This window comes from Peromyscus californicus, unplaced genomic scaffold, assembly GCF_007827085.1.
Source record: "Peromyscus californicus insignis strain IS unplaced genomic scaffold, ASM782708v3 Scaffold_6__1_contigs__length_162567912, whole genome shotgun sequence".
NCBI lineage: Eukaryota > Metazoa > Chordata > Mammalia > Rodentia > Cricetidae > Peromyscus > Peromyscus californicus.
Genome location: NW_026294584.1, coordinates 139578908 through 139601366, shown reverse-complemented (window position 1 = coordinate 139601366; position 22459 = coordinate 139578908). Strand labels below are relative to the sequence as shown.

Below are 22459 nucleotides of genomic sequence, written 5' to 3'. Positions count from 1 at the left end.
ATAAAGAGAAAAAATTAAAATATGAGCTAAGATAAGGCTGAGCATTCATAACTAATAAGAAGTCCCATGTCACAATTTGGGAGCTGATTGGTGGCCCAAAAGGAAAAGCCTAGTACAAAACCCAAGAACTGAAAACTGGTTGAGGGGCAGGGGTAGGTAGTTCGGCTCTTTTTCTCTACTCTGCCAAACCTGAGATGCAGAAAGACTAAGAGAACAGCCAATCACTAGATGAGATGCCCAAGTCCTCAGCTCCCAGTCACAGAGGCTGAGAACTCTGTGACAACAGACTCAGACACCAACATGTACAAAAAGTCAACGACTCTATTTGCCGTAGACTAGGATGTCGGTGGTGCTGTCACTCCAGCATCCTGTGGGGACAGAATCCACACCTGATTCACATTGGTGTTCTGTGCATTTCAAATGATAAGCAAAGAGCAGGTCCAATCAGGAAGGCTGGCCTTGACAGGGTGAGGTCTACGTTAGCATTCCTATTTGGAAATTAGCAGTTCTGAGGAGTCAAAAGGCAAAAACACCACTCCCACTTCAAAACCCTGTCCAGGGGGCATTCGCTCCCCATTGGTAGAATTTCAAACTCTAGGTTACTGGGCATGCAATACTTAACTGATGTCTACCTGTGTCTAAAACACCAAATTCACAACTATTTGCATTACAGAAAGACACTCTTATCTACATAAAAATTCTGCATTCAAAGGGCTTCTATATCTACGGTCTTGTTTGATCCTAACTGGAATCCTAATAGGAAATACGGGGATTTTGATCTTCATTAGGCAGATGAAAATCTGAAGACCAGAGAGTGTGAACAATCCCATACTTGATTTGTTTCCAAGGTTTGGGGAGCACATATGGGGACTCACCACAGAAATCGGTTGTCCTCCAGTCGACACAGACCCCATTGGTCCGACAGAGGTGGGCATAAGAAGCAATCACCTCACACACTCGCTCCTGGTGGCAACTGTCTTGCTGGCAGATGCCATGGAACGTGGCTGGAGCAAGGACCTTGTGGCATTCGGCAAACAGTGCTGAGAGCAGGACCTGGCAGTGGGAGCTGTCAGAGACAGGACACTGCTCCTCGGGAACAGGCTGGCATGTGTGCCCTGGCTGCTGCACGGTCCATTCCTGGATAAGCCTTTTCCAGTCTGTGGTGACCGTGCCATCCCGCAGCATGAAGTCGTTGGCCCCATTCTCATCACAGATTCCTAGAGTAACAAAAAAAAGACAGCAGTGCCAAAGACTTGGCCATTCTCCACCCTCAAGGATGGTCTGACCCTTGCTACTGGATGCTTGACACAGGATTGAGTAATATAAGCACCAACCCCCACGCCCCACATACATACAGGAAGCACAGTGGGGTTTATAATGCAGAAGAAGAGCAGAGCTAAGACCTCCTTACCACAGAGACCATACATCTTCGAAGCAAAGGTCTTGGGGCTCAGCTGTAGTTGGAACTCATTGTTTTGTGGAGTGAATGTGAGGATGTGGCCAAGATGATTGAACCTGACTTCATACATGATAGCGCCGTAGATGCTGACTTCCATGTTTCCACCCACGTAAGGGGCAGGGACCAATCTCCCATTCACTGTCATCTGCTCAAACAAGGAAAAGTTCACCAACAGTTCTCGTGCGTCAGAAGTCTGAGAGCTTCGCTCTTGCTTCTTGCTGAAGCTACTGAGGGTCCCTGTACATTCCTCACACTCACCTGATGGCGACAGAGTTGCCCACACCTGATGTTTGTCAGCAGCCCTTTCAAAACCAAGGGGCTTTGTAGAGCTCGGCAGCACAGACCGCTCTAATGCTGTGCAGGTAGCGTGCACCTGAACTAGAAATCCCAAGGCTTCAGGGAATCTGATCTGCAGACCTCAGTATAGAAGGATGAATCCTTTCCAATAAGCCAGGGAAGCCGCCATTACACCAGCTACTGGGACAGTGTCTTCAGAAGGAAGTACCTGCCAGGGTGGCTTCCAATCCCACACGTGAGCATGCGTGCCTTCCTTCTGAGGCCCCACCAAATAGCACATCAAACATATTAAAATGTACTCACATGCTGCAGCGAATGTCACTTTGCTGGAAAAATTTTGGAAGGGTTTTTTTTATCACTCTGATTTTAAGATTTCTTTGGCTATGACTCCTCGTTTGATATATGACTAACTCTGATTTCTCAGCAATTAGTGCTCATACTCAGGAATTCTTACCAAGTGAGAAAATCTAGTCTACAAGTTGTTTTCACACCATGAAATATTTATGACTTCTAAATGAACAAGTGAAGAAGTTGGCGTACTAGAACCTTTTGTGAGCATTTAATCAAACATTTATTTATGGCCGTTTGGCAGTCTCCTCTCTAAATTTTGAAGCCATACGTTTTTGTCAAGGCCCTAAATATTTTCAAAGGCCCTGATGTAAGCACTAAATATTTCCGTTTGGAAAGTCCCCAGGCCTTGGGCACTGGGCTCATAACGCCTAGTGCGTCCATGGTCCTGGTGCCAACCCAGCTCCTTATCAATGCCAGAAACCGGGACTAAATTCATAACTTGCTATCTAAAACTGATCTGCTCTCCCAAATCTGGACCCAGAGCAACATGAAATCATGCCAAGACTGGGGAGATGGCAAGGAACCCTCTGAAGGAGGAAGTGCCCTGCTAGTCAGGGGAAGGCTGACTCCCAGGCGGCGGCGGCAGTTAAAACCAGCTCCATACGGTTTTCCTGAAGCTCTGCTCTGCCCTGCCATGGATCCCACAGCAAACTCTCCTCACCTCCATGTCACTGTGCAGCTCCACAGAGAGGCCAGCATGCTTCACCTCAATGGACTTCATGCAGGCTTGCATTGCCCTGGGGCTGCAGGCCCCATTGTGGAGAACCACTTCCAAGTCCTGCTCCTTGTTTTGAAAGAGGACGTAGGAGCAGTTGCCAGTCAGCTTGAAGTTCTGCCCATCAAAGGTGATGATGTGCCGAGTGGAACTGCCCGTGCACACACCTGAATGGGGAAAGCAGACGGTAGATGGACACTCTCCAGCCTCCTCATGCATGCCTGCAGCAGTGTGGCCATGTGTGCCTGCAGCAGTGTGGCTATGCATGCCTGCAGCAATGTGCTGCACACAAACACAGTGAACCAGCCGCTCTCCAGGGGAGCCTGACCCAGGGAACAAAGGGAAGTTCCAAGGGTGTAATGTCATGTTGAAAGCATGAGGCGCTGAGCAAGCTATTCATGACCTCACTGAAAAGAAAATTCACCTGAAGACACATGTCCCTTCAGCTAACGGTACCAGTGGCTATAGTGACTCATCCCACAAGAGATTACATAAGAGAAGTATTTCCTAGGCCAAAACAATTGGGTCTCAGAGCTCACTCAGGGACCCACATTCACATATAATCAGCAAATTCTCAAGGCTCCCACTAAAACATATGTGAATGCTAATCATTGGGCATCCACATAAGATGATTGGGGGACCGGGGGTGGGGAGCGGATTCCCACTTTGAACAGTCAGTGCTGTTGATCTGAAAGCAAGTCTTGGACCTAAATGAAATTGGAGATGAGTTTTTCACACAAATCATGACTCATTTATAGACGTGAATGAACAAAAACCAAGAAATGAGAGGAAAACTCAATGAGACCCCACCAATGCCCCTTACTCATAACCAGGCCTGGGGCACCACCACTTTTGTGGGCAATTATCAACACTGCCTATGACCGGCAGGGCAGCTGCACCATTTCTGGGAGCTGAGCAGCTCCCAAGGCATGTGACTGTCTACACAGCACGTGACTGTCTACACAGCATGTGACCGGCAGGGCAATCGCACCATTTCTCGGAGCTGATGAGCCTCCATGGCTTTCACTTGAACTTCCCGAGTCCTTGAGCCATCCTCCCTGCCACTGTCTTGCTGGGACTCATGCTGCTAGTGAGCGCTGTTGGTGTTTAGGTAAGTGTCCCCCAAAGGATTGGCTGCCGGCTGGTGACACTGCTTTAAGGGGTGTAGCTGAGTAGACGGGAGCTAGGTTATTGAGGATGTGCCTTGAAGGAACATTGCACAGCAGCCCCGTCCTCTCTCCTAGCCCTGAGGTGAGCATCCTCCTCCTGCCACATGCCCCTGCCAGAATGTGGTACCTCACCACAGTCCCAAAATAAGGGAGTCAGGTGACCACAGACAAAAACCCCAGAACTGTGAGTGAAAATGAACTTTGCCTTTTTTTAACTTTGTAGTATCGGGTGTTTGGTCATAGTGGTGGGAAAACTGAATAACATAATCCTTATTAGTTCAGCTGTAAATAGTGACATGTCACCGGGCGGCAGTGGCACACACCTTTAATCCCAACACTCAGGAGGCAGAGGCAGGCAGATCTCTGTGAGTTCCAGGCCAGCTTGGTCTACAAAGCAAGATCCAGGACAGGCACCAAAACTATACAGAGAAACCCTGTCTCAACAAAACCAAGAAAGAAAGAAAAAAGTGACATGTCAAGGGAACAGCCCCGATTACCAATGACAATGTATTATTAAATCACAAGACAAAGACTGTCAACCAGAATGGCTCTGTCCACCTTCAGACCAACTGTGACACAGTAAGTTGGAGCCAAAGAAGCTCAGAACTGAATTGTGTTTTGCCACTTGCTTGGGTAAGACCCTGTTAGATACTGGACTTAAGCGACCCTCTCCTATCCCTCTTGTATAATGGGACTGCAATCACTACCTTTGGGGATTGTCACAAAAACTTGTGGCAATCTAGACTAAATGCCAGCCTAATAGTATATGACATGCATGTTCATGTTTGGTAAATGGATTTGTAAACCTTATCCTGTTTTCTGACTAGGTTTCTCTCTCTCTCTCCCTCCCTCCTCTCTCCCTCCTCCCCTCTCTGATCCCTCCTCTTTATTTTCTCTTTCTTCCTTCCTTTCTTTCTTCCTTTCTTCCTTCCTTCCTTCCTTTCTTTCATTGTTTAGGCATGTATCAGTATTTTGCCTGCATGTATTTTGTCTGTGGAGGCCTGAAGAACACATCAGATCATCCGGAGCTAGAGTTATAGACAGTTTCAAGCTGCCATGTAGGGGCTGGGGAATCGAACCTGGGCCCTCTGGAAGAACACCAAGTGCTTTTAACCACTGAACCATCTCTCCAGCCCCCACTACCATTTGTAATAAGCCACATATATTAATAAACTCCAATGTTCAAGACACAGGAAAAGTTAAAGTCACCCAACTAAAGAATGAGAATCTGAGACTTACATAATAAATGTTATCACAGAGCTACAAAATATTTTTTAAAACATACCACTCCTAAACGTATTCTAGAATCCATTTCATCACACCTCTCTCCTTTTCTTCATATTCTATTATCTCATGGTCACTCTACCTAGCAGAGAAGTATCTAAGACCAAGTACTACATGAAAACGGCAGTCTGGGGGTCAAAGAATGATGGATACTCATTATCAAAGTCAACAAACAAATGTAAAGACTGAAAAGACTCTGGGAGATAGAGACAGAGCTCAACAGCACTGTGCTTGCCTAGTGCGTGTGAGGCCCCAGGTTCCCAGCACCAAAATCAGGGGAAGGAAATGGGAAGGTACTTGGCCATTGAGAAGCAACACTTAAAAAATAACAAAGAAGGAAACTGGGGCCCTGGAAAGACATTTTAAGGAGGGCTGAAACACCAGAAGACATGAAATCTGCACACATCACTAATAAATGACTTTCCCAACTGGTTTCATTGAATGTGGAGGGAAAAAAAAAAAAGCTGATCCACACATTGAAGGGAGTGACAGGAGTCTGTAAGAATGACTTTAAAACTCAGGAAGTAAGAATCAGCACTCCTCACTCAGTGGAGACTCTACCCCAAAAATGTCACGGAAGAAAACCATATGACATGAATGATATACAGTAATTTAAATATACTCAAAAATTTACACAAAGATGATAACTACCTTGAATAGGAACTTTAAGAACTAAGAAAAGAAACAAGGCCAGACAGGTGGCTCTTGATGCCAACACTGATGACCTGAGTTCCATCCCCACAGCCTCCGGGATGGGAGGAGACACTGACACCTAAGTTGCCTAAGTTCTGACTTCCACATGTGTGCCACAGCATGTGAGATTACACACACAAACTAAAACAAATAAACAGGAAATGCAAGAAATACACAGATTGGGAACAGGTTTTCGAAAAAGTTGATTGGGCTCAGGAGAAAGAAAGATAAAAGAAACAGCTAAAAATCAAGTCAAAACTGAAGGGCCCAGGGGAGAACAGACCAAAAAGAAAAACGGAATGAGAAACCCTGGAAAGAGCAAGACGTCAGCAGGAGAGTGGAGAGGAGTGTATGACGGAGGCAAGGGAGAGGGAGTCAAGACAGTGGGGGACGGAGTCCTTCCAGAGGGATCAGGAAAGAACTGACGCTTAAAGACTGAGTCTGACTCATGAGAAGGTTCTGGAACTCAAGGAAGAACCAAATCTGGACATTAACAGCAAGTGACAAATGTCTGGAAATTTTCACCCAGATCGGTTGACCCTGAGTGAACCTGGGGGGAGGGGAGGTAGTGGCAAAACCATTGAACTCTAAAGATAAAGAGTAACTCCCCAGGCATCAGGTAAAGGTATCAAATAGTTCACAGAGTGAAAAAACAAAACAAAACAGAAAGTATCTGCAGAATTCTTGAAAACAATGTACAAAGCCACAAAACCCCTGAGCAACATTGTTTGATTACATGAGGAAAAAAAGGGAGAGGTGCATAACTCCAAATCCCCATTCAGGCATGTGTGGGAATGACACCATAAAATCCATCAATAGGAACAATCACTCTATTTAATAAATGCAATAAAAACAAAACTAATAAACAGCACAGCCACTAAAGGGCAAGGGGAGACGATGAATGTAAATAACTTTGGAAAATGGAATCTCACTCTGAGACTCAGTACAGAAAGGCAGGTCGGCAAAGGCTGGGCTGGCGGGCTTGTCTTTCATACAGACTCTGGAGTGATAGCAGGTGTGTTCTAGAATTAGGGAAGCACGTCATGGACAACGGGATCCAAGCTCTTTGCTGTCTGAAAAAGCAAAGGATGAAACATGCCAAAAGGACTCAAATCAAATCTAACAGTTGCCCAAGAACGACATCTGGAACCAATGAAGCAAGAAAACACCTGACTCTCGTCAACCGGTTATACGACGTAGAGAAAGGTAAGAATCCATGACATGGGTACATCAGCACCCACTAATTTGATTAATTAATTAAGTACAGAGGTGGGGAAGTTCTCTTTCAATAAAATTCTGACGTATATGGTGGGGATGAGAGGAATCCCTCCCGACTGTCCTGGCAAACAGGACAGAAAAACAAACCAGCAGTCATCAGTGGGTGCAGAGCTGGGGGACAGAGGCACACTTCTGCGGTCTTTATGAATTTTATCACTAGGTACAATGAACATACACCAATAAAATTAGTTTAAGAGAGACTTCTAAATTCAAAAAGAGCTTTCGGTTTTAAAGGATTTAATACTCCCAATCTAGTGTCATCTCTTGATACCTTTCACTCACAGGTAGAAGAGGAAGAGGTATTGAATGCTGGACTGAGACCACCCCGACAAGATCACTCCTTGGCTGTACATCCCCTAAGAGGGACAAATGGGAGGGCCACGCCCAGTGAGCAGGACTCTCAGGAGGCAGAAGCTAGGTTTGTGTCCCTTTCGGTCACAGGGAATTCAGGACCAGTGTCTGATTCTTGCCTGATGGATCTTCTGGCCACAAGTGGCCAGACAGCAAGGGAGATGCTTGCTGACGTTTGAGAAGAATCACTTGCTCTATCCCAGTGGTAGGATAAGGGCCGAACTAATCTTGGGGACTGGATAGGAGCTAGGAAGGATGGGATGGCTGGGGGTTGCGTTCAAAGTGATCCTTTCTAAGAGAACTTCTGTCAAATAGGGAAAGGACTCTGGAAGAGAGTGAGTCAAGACTGACTGAATACAAAGGCATCAGAAGCTTTGCATGGAGAAGTAGCAGCTAGCCAGGCCTGGGAACAGAAGCCCAGGGCTGGACTTCAGGAAAGCCTCAAGAGAGCTTACACAGCCCCGTGTGGCCTTCTGAGCCCATTCATCCTTTCTCCGTGCTCCCAGCTATGAGAGAAGCTGTCCACACTCCTTTTCCCAAAGGCAGGCAGTAGAAACTGTGTCTGGGTAGATACTTAAACTCTAATCAAGTTCAAAGTTTTAATTACTGCACAGCCACCTAGTGACCAACTGAGACTGTCTGATGACCGAAGTGACCATAGAATTCTTTATGGATAACCAGAAATAGCATGAACTCTGGGACCATTTTCATCAAAACCAGAAGGGAAATGTATCCCTTAAATATGTTCTGAAGGCAGAGTGAGATGTGAAACACAGTTCTGATGGCACCCTACAATTATGTCTGCTTCCACTGCTGAGAACAGATCATCACAGAGGCCAACAGTGAGGTTGAGAGCTGCCCCTCCCAGATGAGTATTCACCACAGGCTTACAGAGGATGGACCTGTGTCCAGCTCTTATACCAGACCGCCTGACAGTATACAGCTGCATGCAGCCCCGTATGAATGTAGGTGTGACTCGGGAGAAGGGCTCTGGGGGTGCCTGACGCACATGGCTATACTTCTGACATCCTAGTGGTGTATATTCTGAAGGGTTGACTTGAAATGGCCAAGTTGAACTCGAACCTCAGAGAAGCAATTCTTCCTGTGGGGTCTGTGAAAACACATCTGTGTGGATCTCTGAGGCTCTGTGAAAACATACCCAGATTCCAGGGAGGGAAGGAGTACAAGGCACAACAGCACATGCGTGTCATGAGGCAGGAGTACTTCCACCTGGCCTCTTCCACGCTGGCTGTCTACACAGCAAGTTAAAAGCCCGCTCCTCTACACAATCCTAACGAGGGAAACGAAGGACTCACAAGGGCAGGTCCAACGGCAGCCACAGGTCTCCTCCACTCGCACAGGAGACTGGCTGTTGGAACATGAAGGCCTGGGTCCATGATCACAGTTGACCCTATGACTCTGCAGCAGAGTCTGGCCATTCGGCAAGCAGGTCACTGTGTGGCACTGATCTGGCAAGGTCCAGACATCCCCAGGCTGCAAAAGGAGAAAACAGATTTGAGAAAGGACCAGGATGAGGCACACCAAATCTAAGTCTACCCACCATGTCACTGCCTGCCTCTGGGGATGGGCTAGGGTTGGACAATGGCCTTGCATTAAGGAGGCTCTACATAAGATGGGAGACATAACACAAGATTTACAGAGGGACCCCCAAAACAGGCTAATAGCAAACAGGAGAATGAGGCTAAGACCACTCAGTGTAAAATTAGTCAATAAGAACAAGCGCTCCCCATATGTATTTCTGACCTTTCCTTCCAAGTCAACAGGAAACGACTTACCCTCTTCTCGTTCCCATCCTCATCCACACAAACTCCAGAAAACCCTGAAACAGACACAGAAGGACTCTAGTCACCACCTACCACCAAGAATTCTAAACTATTCACGACATCTGCTAGTCAACACGTCTCTAAAAAGAATCTGAGCGGGCTTCATATTGACATAGGAGGACACAAGGAGGTGACAACCTTGTGGTCCTTCAGACGTACTTTATGACAATTGATAATTGTGATACCACACAGCAGTAACTTTCACTTATCTCATACCTGCCAGGAGTAGGGGTGGGGGGTGAAGCAAGATCCACAAAACCTGAAAGAGATCAGCTTAACTGATTGCTGCCAAGAGAGCCACCATCTATCAGGAAAGGTCTGTAACTCTGTAGGAAGGTTTAATTTAAAAGTAATTACAGGGGCTGCAGAGATGGCTCAGTGGTTAAGAACACTGGCTGTTCTTCAAGAGGACGCAGGTTCAAATTTCCAGCACCCACACGGCAGCTCACAACTGTAACTCCAATTCCAGGGCATCTGACACCTCCACACCAATGTACATAAAATCAAGTTAAATAAATTATAAAAATAATAATTACATTAATATATAAAACCAGGCCAGAAAACAAAACATGTTTCTAACCTAAAATCAACTTAACCTGTGTTCCTTCAATATTGGCTTTGATGATGTATTTCTAAAGTCCTTTATATGTATACTGAAAGTAAAATATAGGACCATGACCTATAGGATGCTGGGGTTCCTTGCTTATCTCTCCCAATTCTTTCATCCAAAATCCCTCAGTACAAATAAGTCAGGACTTCCTCTGCTTAAAAAGTCAGAAGGACAGTTCAAGTGGAAGCAGAATTGGTCACAGAAAAATTTCCAGAAATCCCTGAAGGTGATAGTACACGGCCTTCCTCAAACAGAAATGTGAAAGTTCTGATCCATACGGCACTCTTCAATTAAGACTAAATTTTATACACAGACATCTTTGAGTCTTTGGAGTGCTATTTGGTTTTTATGGGCTTTCTGGCTTGGTAGTGGTCATAGTGGTAGTGGTTGTTTAAGAATTAGAAAAAATATATATATCAAAAGACTTACCAGAGCACAGGTTGTGGAAGAAGGAATTGCCCTGGGTAACTACAGTGGGAAGGTCTTCAACTTGCGGGAGCTTTACCACATTGGAGCTGGCCCCTGGGCCTGCCAAGATCCTCAGCTGGGCTTCATCGTAACCATCTCCAACCCCAATGGGGAACACTGCCACGCCTAAATTAGCCGAGGAACAAGAAAGGGGCTATGGTCAGGTAACCACAACACATACACTCCATCTAGCACCTGTATGGAGCTTCCTGCAATCCAGGCTGGCCACACACACAGCAAGCCTGTGAGGAAGATGTCCACATAGGCAGCACATGCTAATGAGCTACCCCTGTGTGTCAGGCACCATTCTAAGCAGTAGGGATATAGAGCAGTGAGCCAAGCAGATAAAGTGCCTGTCTCCTGTCCTCATGGCTAACACACAGGAACACAGGCAGCAAACACACAAAATAGTAAACGTATGGCATCTTCAGGGGTAGACAGATGCTCGGGAGAAACTGTGAAATGAGAAGGATGGGGAACACACAGAGGGTGGGAATAACCATTTCATGGAGAAAGACCTGAAGGAAGGACGAAGAAGCCAAGAACAGGGCTGGGGAAGAAATGACCCTCACAGTGAGCACAGCAAGGATAAAAGACCAGAACACAGGCAGGAGAATACAGAACACACAAGAGAGGGAGTGAAGCCTGGCATGTGCAAATCCTCATGGGTCACGGCACCAACCTCATGTCTTCTCTGAAGGAAACAGAAAGCCCAGACCACGATGGCGTGGCAGGAGCTCGTCTGCACAGCTGCTGTGTTGAGGAGAGGTTATGAGCGAAGGAGCTGCAGTTCCAGTCAGAAAGCCAGCCCCGTCTCTCAGGTAAGAGATGATGGGGCTTGCAGGCAGTGGTATGATATGAGTCTCAGTGTTTCTTGAAGATTTGGCTGTTTTATTGGGTTGCATGTGAGAGAAAGGGGGAACTCAAAGGGGCTGAGATTTCTAACCTGAGTAACTTCAAAGACTGAAATAGATGACAAAGAAGGAAATGTTGAGGTAAAGCAGGAGCAGAGTTAACCATGAACTGTCTGCTAGAGTTAATCATGAACTGTCTTAGAGTTAACCATGAACTGTCTGTTAGGGTTAACCATGAACTGTCTGTTAGAGTTAACCATGAACTGTCCATTAGAGTTAACTATGAACTGTCTGTTAGGCTGAGGTGAGGTGAGAAGTCTGAGCTAGAGACAGGAATTTCAAGGTCAGTGGTCCATAAATATATTTAGACCCCTGATACTGAATGAGATCACTCAAGAGGATGAGTATGAAAAGAGAGCGGCTGGGGACCCAGCTCGGTGGTAGAGTGCTTGCCTAATGTGTGACAGGTCCAGGGTTCAGTACCCAACACTGCAAGAGAACACAAGGAAGAAGAGAAAGACGCCCACCTCCCCGCTCCTCCAGCATTTGATTGGGGTCTCAGGATTGTGCACCAGACACTCACGGTTGGATCTGGCTGCATCTGCTGCTGAGTACACTGAATCCAAGGAGGTGTCCGTGATGAGGATAACCACTGCTTTGGAGGCTCCAGGCCTGGCTCCGTGGATTTGTGAAGTTAGATATCGCACAGCAAATGCCAGCGCATCCCCTGAGGAAGAATGGTCTGAGTCAGGACTAACCACAAGGACTGGGTTTTCTAAACTCTCTGAGCATTGGGCTCAAGGCTGACGCTTGGTGAATTCAAAAGATGAACGGTTATGACTCAGCGCAACACTTGGTGAGACTAGGAAGAGATGCAGAGGACCATCTAGTTCCTCACCATCCAAAGGAGGAAACTCAGGGCAAAGAGTAAAGTTACTGGCCAAGATCACTCAGTCCCTTAAGCCAAGAATCAGGACGAGAATGCAGGTTCTACAGCCAGCTTACGGCTCCAGCATTACCAATTTGGCTGGGGCCGCCCTCCCGCTGCATGAGGTCCACCAAACTCAGCAGGTGGGCTTTCTCCTGGGCCTCATTCCATGATATATCGATGGTATTGATGCTTCCATACTGCATCACAGACACGTGAGTGAGGTGGGGCCCTAACAGGAAGAGAAAGAGGGAAACATTTAGCATCAGGTGGACCCCCGGAAGAACCACTCTCCATGCAGCTTCAGAGGCATCACCCACCAATGTTGGCCTTTGAAATGAAAGTCTTGACAAAACTCTTCATCATATCAAAGACAGGCTCCGGCGAGCCAGAGGAGCCGTCCAGGAGGAGGACCACATCCAGGGCTTGGCTGCAGTCTGCAAAGAGGAACAGGGAGGTAAGTACGAGGGTGCCCACCGAAGATCAGCCACCATCCCCCACAGCAGCCAGTGGCTCCTCAGGGCAGCGCTGAGCACACAGCACCACCAAGTAGGGGGACATTTACCAGTGAGGTCACAGTGTGGGGCTGGGACAGGTAGAGGAGGGACAGAGGAGACAGTTTCTGAATCTATGAGTTCACTAGATTGAGGGACATTGAAAAGGCTCCATATCTACCCACAGGCAGGCAAATGCCTGCAAAGGAAAGCATTCTCAGTAGCAGGAAAAGTAAGTGCGTCTGTTTGTGGGGAGCAAGGGAGGCAGAAATGTGTGTGTGTGTGTGTGTGTGTGTGTGTGTGTGTGTGTGTGTGTGAGAGAGAGAGAGAGAGAGAGAGAGAGAGAGTGTGTGTCATTATAAGACCCATAATTTTGAGAAATAACTAAACAATAACTAAAACAATTAATAAAGAAAGAAAATCGACTTCTGTGTTCTTGGGTCTAAAGCTCAGTGAAATAAGGGAAAGTCACAGAGTGGCACTTAACTGGGAAAGAGGCTCATGACCTTTGAAGGGATCAGGAAAATGTGGCATCTGTACACAGGGGAGAAAGAAGCTGTGTCATAAGGACACACACAGACAGAATGCATACTAATACCAAGGCAAACAACCCAGTTACTTTTCTTATTAGCAGAAAAATTAAAGTGCTGTTCACTAAATAAACAAAAGCAAAGACTGAGTGCAGGGACGGAGAGATGCTAAAAACAGCTGGTTCTTCTGCTGTGATGACGCCAGCGTGTCAACCTAGCTACTCAGGAGTACTGCAGGTTGTGAGGCCTGCTTGGCCTAGAGTGAGCTTAAGGCCAGTCTGGGCAACTTACATAGTCAGATCCTGTCTCAAAAAGAAAAGGAAAAGAGAGCTGGGTGGTTCAGTGATAGAGCATTTGCCTAGCTGGGACCAAGCCATAGGTTCAATCTTTAGTGTCACTGTAGAAACAAACTAACACACTGGATACTTTGACACCAGTATAAGTTAAGAAGGCAGCAGTATAATCCCAGCACTCAGAAGGCAGAGGCGGGAGATCTCTGTGAGTTTGAGGCATGCCTGGTCTACATAGAGAGTTCTAGGCCAGCCAGGGTCACTGAGACCCTGACTCAAAACAAGGAAAAAAACAGTACTTTTTGAGCCTTCACCACATGCTCGAGTCTGTTTCAAGCATTTCACAAATAGTTGCTAATATCCACAGTTTATAGATAAAGAGACAGGCCAGCCCTAAATTATCAGCTACCGAGTGGCAGTTCGCAATCTGGCTTCCGGATCCGTCTGTTTCATCTGCACCAGTTGCCTGACCTCCCAGCCTTGCCTCCAAGAACGTAACTACTTAAAGTAATTCCATGCATCAGTGTGGCCCAAAAGAGAGTTAACAATCACCAAAACTAACAGAAGTTACCTGCCAGGCAGAAAGTGAGTCTGGACTGGGTACAGGGTGTGGGGCGGAGGGATTAATAAGTCTTGCAATTTTTCTATGCATTCTCTGTATTATTTAAATTTTAACAGTGGGTCCCTACTACCATTGAATTTACAACCCTGGGCAATAAGGAAAGATCCTTCCCACCCAAAGAATAACAGTTCGGCTCTCGGCCTGGAAAGTTGGAGAAACACAGGCAGCGTGAGGCAGGGCTTTGAGCCAGGAAGTTAGCATTAGAACCCAGGGGTCTGGCATCATCAGATAATGTGCACAGTGCCAACGCCATCACACACAGGGTGCCAGCATACCAGGAATGGGGGAGAGGGTGGGCAGCTGCAGCCCCTCCCTGGAGCAGCATCTCTGCAGGACCAGATCAGGAGCCTCTCGGGGAAGTGTCTCAAAGTCTCGGATGAAGATGGGAGCGTTGGGCCAGCCAATTCTCTCCAGCTCCTGCGCATTGGCATGGGGGCCCACTCCGATGGGTACCACCTGGATGTCTCCAGGCAACCTCCTGATCTCATCGGAGGCAGGGTTCCCTGTGACCATGTAGACCAGGTTAGGGGCCTGTTCCCGGTCCCCCTGGCTAGGAGAGAAGGTGTGCTCAGAAAGGTACTGCAGGGCCTGCCCAGTGTTGGTCCTGTTGCCACCGTGGTAACGGATCTCTCGGACATGCCGCAGCACATCCTCCTTGGACTGGGCCTCGTTGAAGGTGTGCTCCACAGTTACCATGTATGAATACTGCAGCACCGTGATGTGGATGCCATCCTGGCCCACATCCATGCGCTGTATTACTTCCTCCAGGAACTCCTTGCTCTTATTGAAGTTTGCTTCACCAACTTCGTCTGACCCCTCCAGGACAAACACCACATCCAGAACCATGGACTTCCTCTTGGGACCAGGTGATGAAATCCCCAAGATCCCCGGACTCATGGTGATTTGTGCTACCTGGGGAGGCTGAGTAGGGGCTCGGGGTTCAGGGGCAAGGCCACAGAGGTAGTTGATTATTTCATCCCTTCTCTGCTCCAGCTCATCCACCCCACTGAGCAGAAAGGCCTTGTTTTCAGGGGCCTGCTTTTCAATCAGGCGGATCTGCTTGAGGCTGGCATGCGGACCAATGCCCACAGGGATCACAATGACCTTCTTCTTCTTCAGGCCCTGGACATAGCGCACCAAATTCCTAGCCATCCGTGGGGGCTCCTGGCTAGCAGTCAGGAGTAGAATGATGCGGGAGGCTTCAGGGCGATCGATTTTGCCAAAGATCTGGAACAGTGTGTACTTCAAAACCTCGCTGGTAGAGGCTACCTGGCTACCTGCGTACTTAACCTGGCTGGCAATGCGACGAAGCTCTGAGGGTCGCTTCCGATCCTTGAGCTCAATGTAGGCATGGGATCCATCGTGGTACTCAACCACTGCCACACGGACGCGCTTCTGAGAGACATGCAGCCTCTCCATCATGCCCACCACAAAGGTCTTGAGCACTTCAAACTCAGCCTCAGACAGCCTGGAGGAGCCATCCAGCAGGAAGACAAGGTCTAGCAGCCTGCTGCATTGGAAGCTGTGCAGGGGTGGCTCAGGGGTGTCTTCAACATACGGGGTGGTAGTGCTGACTGGGGCATCTGTTGGGGGGACCACCAGGCCTCCAGGCTCCTGGCAGGCTTCACAGGTAAGATTGACACCATCACAGTGACTGTGGCAGAAAGAAAAGAAACCAAAATGATTCAGGAAGAACCTGTGGGCAGGAAGGACCACCTCCCAGGTCCCCCATAGAGCCTCCTGCCTGCTCCCCCGAGCATGTCTCACCCAAGTGAGATGTCATTCTTGACATTTGTCCCAAGGTGTGTCTTCAATACACATGTGCACACATACATACATACATACACACACACACACACACACACACACACACACACACACACACACACACACACACACGGGAGTGAGGAGGAAGCAGAGCCTTCCTAAAGCTTTAATCCATCTTAGAACCTGAAAAATAGTCTTTGTTGTTCTAAGCCCTCCACAGCCATTTAATGTTGATTTCTTTCCAATCTATGTCTCTAGCCACATTAATATTTAATTATAATCCAAACCTTCTTATAACTGTCTCCATGGACAAATATCTTTCTAAAATGTTGGCACACGCTGGGACTTGTAAATGTTCCACTGGAGATAAATGGCTTACATTAGAAACCATTATAGATGTTATTAGAATTTAAGCTGTATGGATTTTGAACCATGTTTAATTATGTTGGGCCTCAAGGAAAAGAAGAAAAACTAGAGTTAGAAGATTTTAAAACAATGAATAAAAGTTTAAAATTGCTGTTTCATCTAACAGGAAAAAAAAGTGGGAGGACTAGGTGTGTTGGCTGTAGACAGTGACGGTAGCTCCGCCATCCATTCTGCCCACAGGCAGATGGTGAACACGGAGTATCTACCAAGTACTGGCTAGCCCTCAGCCCGGCCCCAAGATACCCACAAGTCTGTGCTGAGCCACTGACCAGTCCACAGATTTCTACAGTACCAAACAACCTTCCAGCTCTTTCTAATCACTGCACCCTTCTGCCGTGTTCTAGAAAGTAAAGGAATAGGCCAGACCACGGAGGACATAAAGATGTGCTGTGGTGGGGATCCACACAGGATGGGCCTCCTCCATTCTGCACCCTCGGTCTTCAGTCTGTACAATAAACCCAAGCAGATGACAGTGCCCTAAACCCTGAGTGTGTCTGTCCCGTGGCCTCACTGCCAGCCAACGGTACCAACCTGCCTCAAAACTCTTATGCTCATCACTGTGCGCTGTAGCAGCCGGCCCTCTCTGCAGGCCAGTTGAGGAGGTACCAGGTGCTGGAGCTTTCACATCCTTTGAGCTGGACACCCTAAGTAAGCTTGCAGTGACCCCCTACCCCTTCCTTATTCCTCCATGTCTGTTTCAGCGCAATGAAGGTGGGTGGGATCTTACCGGGAAGTTAATTCCTACTTCCTCATAATCCTGCGATTTATGGCCTCAGTCCTTGGTTAACGGTGCGTGAGTGACATACTTTCGGTTTCCTGTGTTTGCTAGAAAATCCACCCCGGGCAGTGCTTGCTCTTGTTTGTACAGATGGTGGCGGCAGGATCCGGCTCTGGCAGCTGTGGCCAGAACCCCTCCCTGGAGAGCTGACGTTCTCAAGCCGAAGCTCCCGTTAGGCTTGATTGGTGTCAGGGAGTGGTGCTGACTGTGTCAGCGTTTTAACGAATGTTCCCCACCTAAGGGCAGCACTTCAGAAAGCCCGGCAATCACCCTCAGGACTCCTCGCCTCCCCAAAACCAGGTTCCCAGAGTTTGCTCCAGCAAGAACCCGGGGTGGCAGCAGTGAATGTCTTCCCTCCCAGTTCTGAAAGCCACGTCCTGTGGCCTGGACCACAGCCCTAAGATGCTTGTGTTATACTTAGGGCCAAGCACCTCATCTCCCTTTTACTTCCTGCCTCCATAGATTCCCCCAAAATGTTTACTATTCATAGAGACTGGTCCTCAGATTGGGTGTGATGTCCAGTTATAGTGAGGTAGGAATGCTACCCTGCTTGGTCATACATACTGCATACATGTGTTGGGGTATTATATTGCATCCCCCAAAATGTGTCTGTTTTCCACAAAAAAAAAAAAGCAAAAAGTCTTTAAAACATTGAGGGGGAACAGAACCTCTTAAAGAAAGAGAATCAGACTCCAGAAACAACCCCAACAGCTACCAAAGGGATGGATGAGTGAGTGAGTGGGTAGGTGGGTGGGTGAGTGGGTGGATGGGTGGGTGTGTGGATGGATGGGTGGATGGGTGGGTAGGTGGGTGGGTGGGTGGATGGATGGATGGGTGGATGGGTGGATGGGTGGGTGGGTGGATGGATGGATGGGTGGATGGATGGGTGGATGGATGGGTGGATGGGTGGATGGGTGGGTGGGTGGATGGATGGATGGGTGGATGGATGGGTGGATGGGTGGATGGGTGGATGGGTGGGTGGGTGGATGGATGGATGGGTGGATGGATGGGTGGATGGATGGATGGGTGGATGGATGGGTGGGTGGGTGGGTGGGTGGGTGGATGGGTGGGTGGATGGGTGGATAGATGGATGATGGATGTGCAGGTGGATGGGTGGGTAGGTGGGTGGGTGGGTAGGTGGGTGGGTGAGTAGGTGGGTGGGTGGGTGGGTGGATGGGTGGGTGGGTGAGTAGGTGGGTGGGTGGGTGGGTGGATGGGTGGGTGGGTAGATGAGTAGATGGGTGGATAGATGGATGCATGGGTGTGTGGGTGCATAGACAAGCTAATTAAGCTCAGCCTCAGTCCATGCTGCCTGGAGGTATTTTCCAAAGCCCAGGTTCTGAGAGCCAGCATGGGAGACAGCCAGTCAAGAAGTCTGCTTTACCAATTCTGGCAGTGTGCAGGGTCATCAGGGCTCAAAGTGATTTTCTTTCCCGGGGCCAAGCGCCGACCAGCCACCTCACACACTGGGCAGTCTTGGGGGTCCACACAGGTCTGCAGAAGTTCATCCAGGATTCTCCCTGCACAACACACCACATGAGAAGCCTACCAGCCACCTCTCATATCAATCAGGTAGGTCCACCAGCCACTAAAGGAATCTGTCCCAGAAACCTACTCTCTCAGCTCCCAGGTGGTCACCTCACCATGCAGGGAGCATCCTTCTTCTGTGGTGATTTGTCTGCCCCTCTGAGAAGCTGGGATGAGGCTTCCTACACCAAATCTCCCCCCTCCCCAAACCCTAGGACAAATGAAATCTTATCTCCAAACAGCCAAAGAGTGGCTGGGCTCAGCTAGCTCCTCCCAAGCATGAACTCAAGAACTTTAGAGCTCGGCCATCCAACACAACATGCCATGAGTCTACTTATATGTAAATGAAGCGTAATTCAGTGAAATGAAGAAGACGTTTCCTCACACTACTGTATCGTGTTGAACAGAACACCGCACCTCTGCAGCAAGTTCTGCTGGGAAGTGTTGCTCTCTTTAGCTCAAGAGGCTGAGGCAGAAGGATAGCAAGTTTGAAGCCAGCCTGGGCCATACAGCAAGACTCTATCTATTAGGAGGAAGGGAGGGAGGGAGGGAGGGAGGGAGGGAGGGAGGGAGGGAGGGAGGGATAGAAGGAATGATTGCTCTATGTGATAAACCCATGAAAGACATTTTCAGAAGGAATGAGGTGTAGCTAAGGAAGAGAACAAGGAGCCAGAGTTCTTTCCTCACTTCTGCACAAAGAGAAGATGAGACAACCCTAACGAGGCAAAACTCAGAGCTGGCCTGGCTTTGATGAAGAGATTCGAGTAAACATACTTGTTTGAGGTCCAAGGGTTGGGGGGGGCACCCCTGGACAGAGGAGGCCGAGATGAAGCAGAAGGAAGACACCTGTCTAAGAACCCATCCCTCCAGCCTGCTCTAGCCAAGGAGAGGCCTCACCTGGAGGGCAGTGTGCATGGCACCCCTCCACACACTGCACGGGGCAAGCCAGAGGCTCGGGGTGCTGACAGGTGACCGGGCAGGCAGGTGCGCAGCTATTATAACGCCACTCACACTCGTAGCCATTTTCCCGAACGTTCCTCTCTTCACAGCTCTGAGCTGTGGAGACAGAAGAAAAATGGTGACCCTAGAAGCACCAGGTGACCCTCGGCCACAGAAGAAGCCAGTGTCCCCCTCCTTCCAGAATTTCTCCAGAAGTCTCCACATTTCCACCTTGACTCCATGACCCGACTCACACACAGTCTTACTGTGAATTCCTTACCCTTCTCATCATCTCAACCTTCTTCAGAACCCATGTCCCCACTCACTCTTGAGGAGACGCCCCCATCATTGTTTTAACTCCCTTCCAAAGCCACATCCCCACTATTTCTTTAGTATGCAGTTTCTCACAGCACCGCTTCATCCCTTCAACCCGTCCCTCTCTACTGAGAGAGTGCTCGCCTGTCCTCCCCACAGGACTGCAAGCCGAAGTACTTATAGGGGGTTGCATCTGAGACTGTAAGGACTTGGTAACTCACGGCACAGTGCAGGCGTCCTCCAGGCTACCACCTGGCCATGCTGGGCACACACATGGGCATAGGCAGCTATGGTGTCACAGAAACAGGCGCAGTCCCCAATGGACTCACAGGAGCAAGTGTCATAAATGCAGATGTCCAGGTATGGCTCAGGGTCCACCTACAAAAAGAACCTCAAGTGGTCTCAGCCTGAGCCGAGGGTGAGAACTCTGGCTTATGGTTAGGATGCAAGGGATGGGGGGTAAAGGGCTCCTGCACCAAGGAAATGTAGAACACAGGTCCTAGAGAATGAACGGGGAAAGAGGCACATTTCTTTGTTTCTAATCTGGATTCCACTAAGAAATACTAAGTAGAGCAGGACAGGCAGCCTCTCATGCATAATGAGATAGATACCCTCAGAATTTTCTAGAAGGTTCCCTCTGCTGTCTCCCGCCTACCTGCCTACCAGCCTGTCCTTCCCCGTAACCGTGAATGTGGAGTATTTTTATGTAAACACACACACACAGATTGCTCACTCTCTGTCCTTGCCTCAGTGCAGTAAGCAAAATGTGGGGATGAGTCAGAACACAAAATCTGCCCCCACTGAGGAGCTATGGGGCAACTTTGCCAGACAGTAGGGCCTGGCTGGGCACCCTTAGCTTCTGACCCCCAGTCTCCCTGTAGGGAGGAGTGTCTGCCCACAAGCACGATCAATCACACTGACCACTTCACTTTTCTTGTCTCCAAAATACGCTCCTACGCTCTCTGTGCTTTGTAGAGTAGTTAAGAAGGAAATGAATTCATCAGCCAATGCATGGTTGTTTCCAAGACATTTCAACATCCCTATGTGGCCCCAACTCCTCCTCCTCTTGTCTTGATTCTTCCAACTCAGATGCTACCAAACCATAGAATCTAAGTGTCCTTTGGAGCTCTTGTGGGCTGGAAATCTCCAGATGAGTGAAGAATTGAGATCATATACTCAACCCGTCATTCCTATGCTGGTGGTACTACACAGTGCAGGCAGGCGTGTGCACATGGCTGTGTATTTGTGTACACACACCATCCCACATGCTCACATGCAGGCCCGTGTGTGTGCATACACACAAATGCACAGAGAAAGAAGTCCATTTAACTTTGAAGAATTCATCACTATCATTTGAGACAGAGGAATAAAAAGACGCCAAAAATTCAAGGACTCCAAAATCACTGGAGTTACGGCCAGAAAAAGTCAGTGTGAGAAGAGAACCGGGCACTGAAGCAGTTGTGGGTTGTTGTTCTCATGTGCTGATGGTCAGGGAGGCTCTGACCGGGTCTGGACACACAGAACTACGACAAAGAAAGGAATTCCCTGGCTCTGGTTGGGGACAATGCAAAGAGAACTCCAGAGCAAGAGACTTCGTGCATACATGGGAAAGTGCCTGGCCAGCCATTGCTTTCCTCAAAAACTACCCATGTGCCTCTTCAGCTAGAAGCCAAGAAAGGGATATCGTGGTTTCTCAGTACGAATCATTTCAGGGCTCCAGCCTAGTTAGTGTTCACATCAGACATTCACAGTCCAGGAATCCACAGGCCTTTAGACCATCCTGCCTCCCTCCACCCGTGAAGCCTCACCAGCCTGTTGCAGGCCTGGAAGATGTCGCTGGTAAGGATTCTGCAGGATGAGTCCACCATTGTCTGCTTCAAGATGTTGTTGTGGCAGGTAGCGGGGGAAACATCTAGTGACAGCTGGAAATAGGACAGAGTATCGGAGAGGTCAAACATCAGGTAGCCTTGCTGAAGGGACTCAGCCCAGAAGCCCAAGGCTGCCACTGCCTATAGTTCCTGCCACCACAGCCCCCAGGAGAAAAAGGGGATCCTCCATCCACACAGACCCCAGATGTACCTTTCTTGTGTCAGCACACTGTGAGCTCACTTTCCAGGAATTCCCGAAGTCAACAGGGTCTTCCTCCACCTGAAGGCTGCTGCTGGTGAAGTCATTGTTCTGGATGCCATCAAAGTTCCCACACAGGCCACACACCTGCTCCTGGGTGAGGGGAAGGGATGCACATTGTAAACCTTGGCATACTCTCGGGGCCAGGGGAAGAAGGTACCAGGTGACCGAGGAGTCGGGAATCGTCAGAGGAGGAAGAAGAGATGGAAGCAGAAAGAGAAAGAGACCCAGAGAAGGAGCAGGGTGGTCAGCAGAGCCTTGCCCTCACCGAGGCCTTTCCCTATGCTTCTGCACTGACCCATTTCAAAACCAAGGATGCAGAGAGAGGCAGTATGCCCAAGTC

The 22459-nt window shown here is 48.5% G+C and overlaps 1 protein-coding gene across 1 annotated transcript in view; it reads right to left on the bottom strand.

The window, feature by feature from the left end:
* The window catches only part of Vwf (von Willebrand factor), a 136716-nt gene that overhangs the window by 30552 nt on the left and 83705 nt on the right, over positions 1–22459 (bottom strand). The window contains exons 23-37 of the mRNA XM_052720566.1: positions 22069–22209; positions 21798–21911; positions 20211–20367; positions 19633–19791; positions 18593–18728; positions 14513–15891; positions 12622–12738; positions 12393–12533; positions 11957–12100; positions 10481–10645; positions 9394–9437; positions 8914–9091; positions 2769–2989; positions 1412–1604; positions 876–1217 (exon numbers count right to left, since the gene is read on the bottom strand). Coding sequence (XP_052576526.1) covers positions 876–1217; positions 1412–1604; positions 2769–2989; positions 8914–9091; positions 9394–9437; positions 10481–10645; positions 11957–12100; positions 12393–12533; positions 12622–12738; positions 14513–15891; positions 18593–18728; positions 19633–19791; positions 20211–20367; positions 21798–21911; positions 22069–22209 — 3631 coding nt within the window. The remainder of the gene's footprint in view (positions 1–875; positions 1218–1411; positions 1605–2768; positions 2990–8913; positions 9092–9393; positions 9438–10480; positions 10646–11956; positions 12101–12392; positions 12534–12621; positions 12739–14512; positions 15892–18592; positions 18729–19632; positions 19792–20210; positions 20368–21797; positions 21912–22068; positions 22210–22459) is intronic.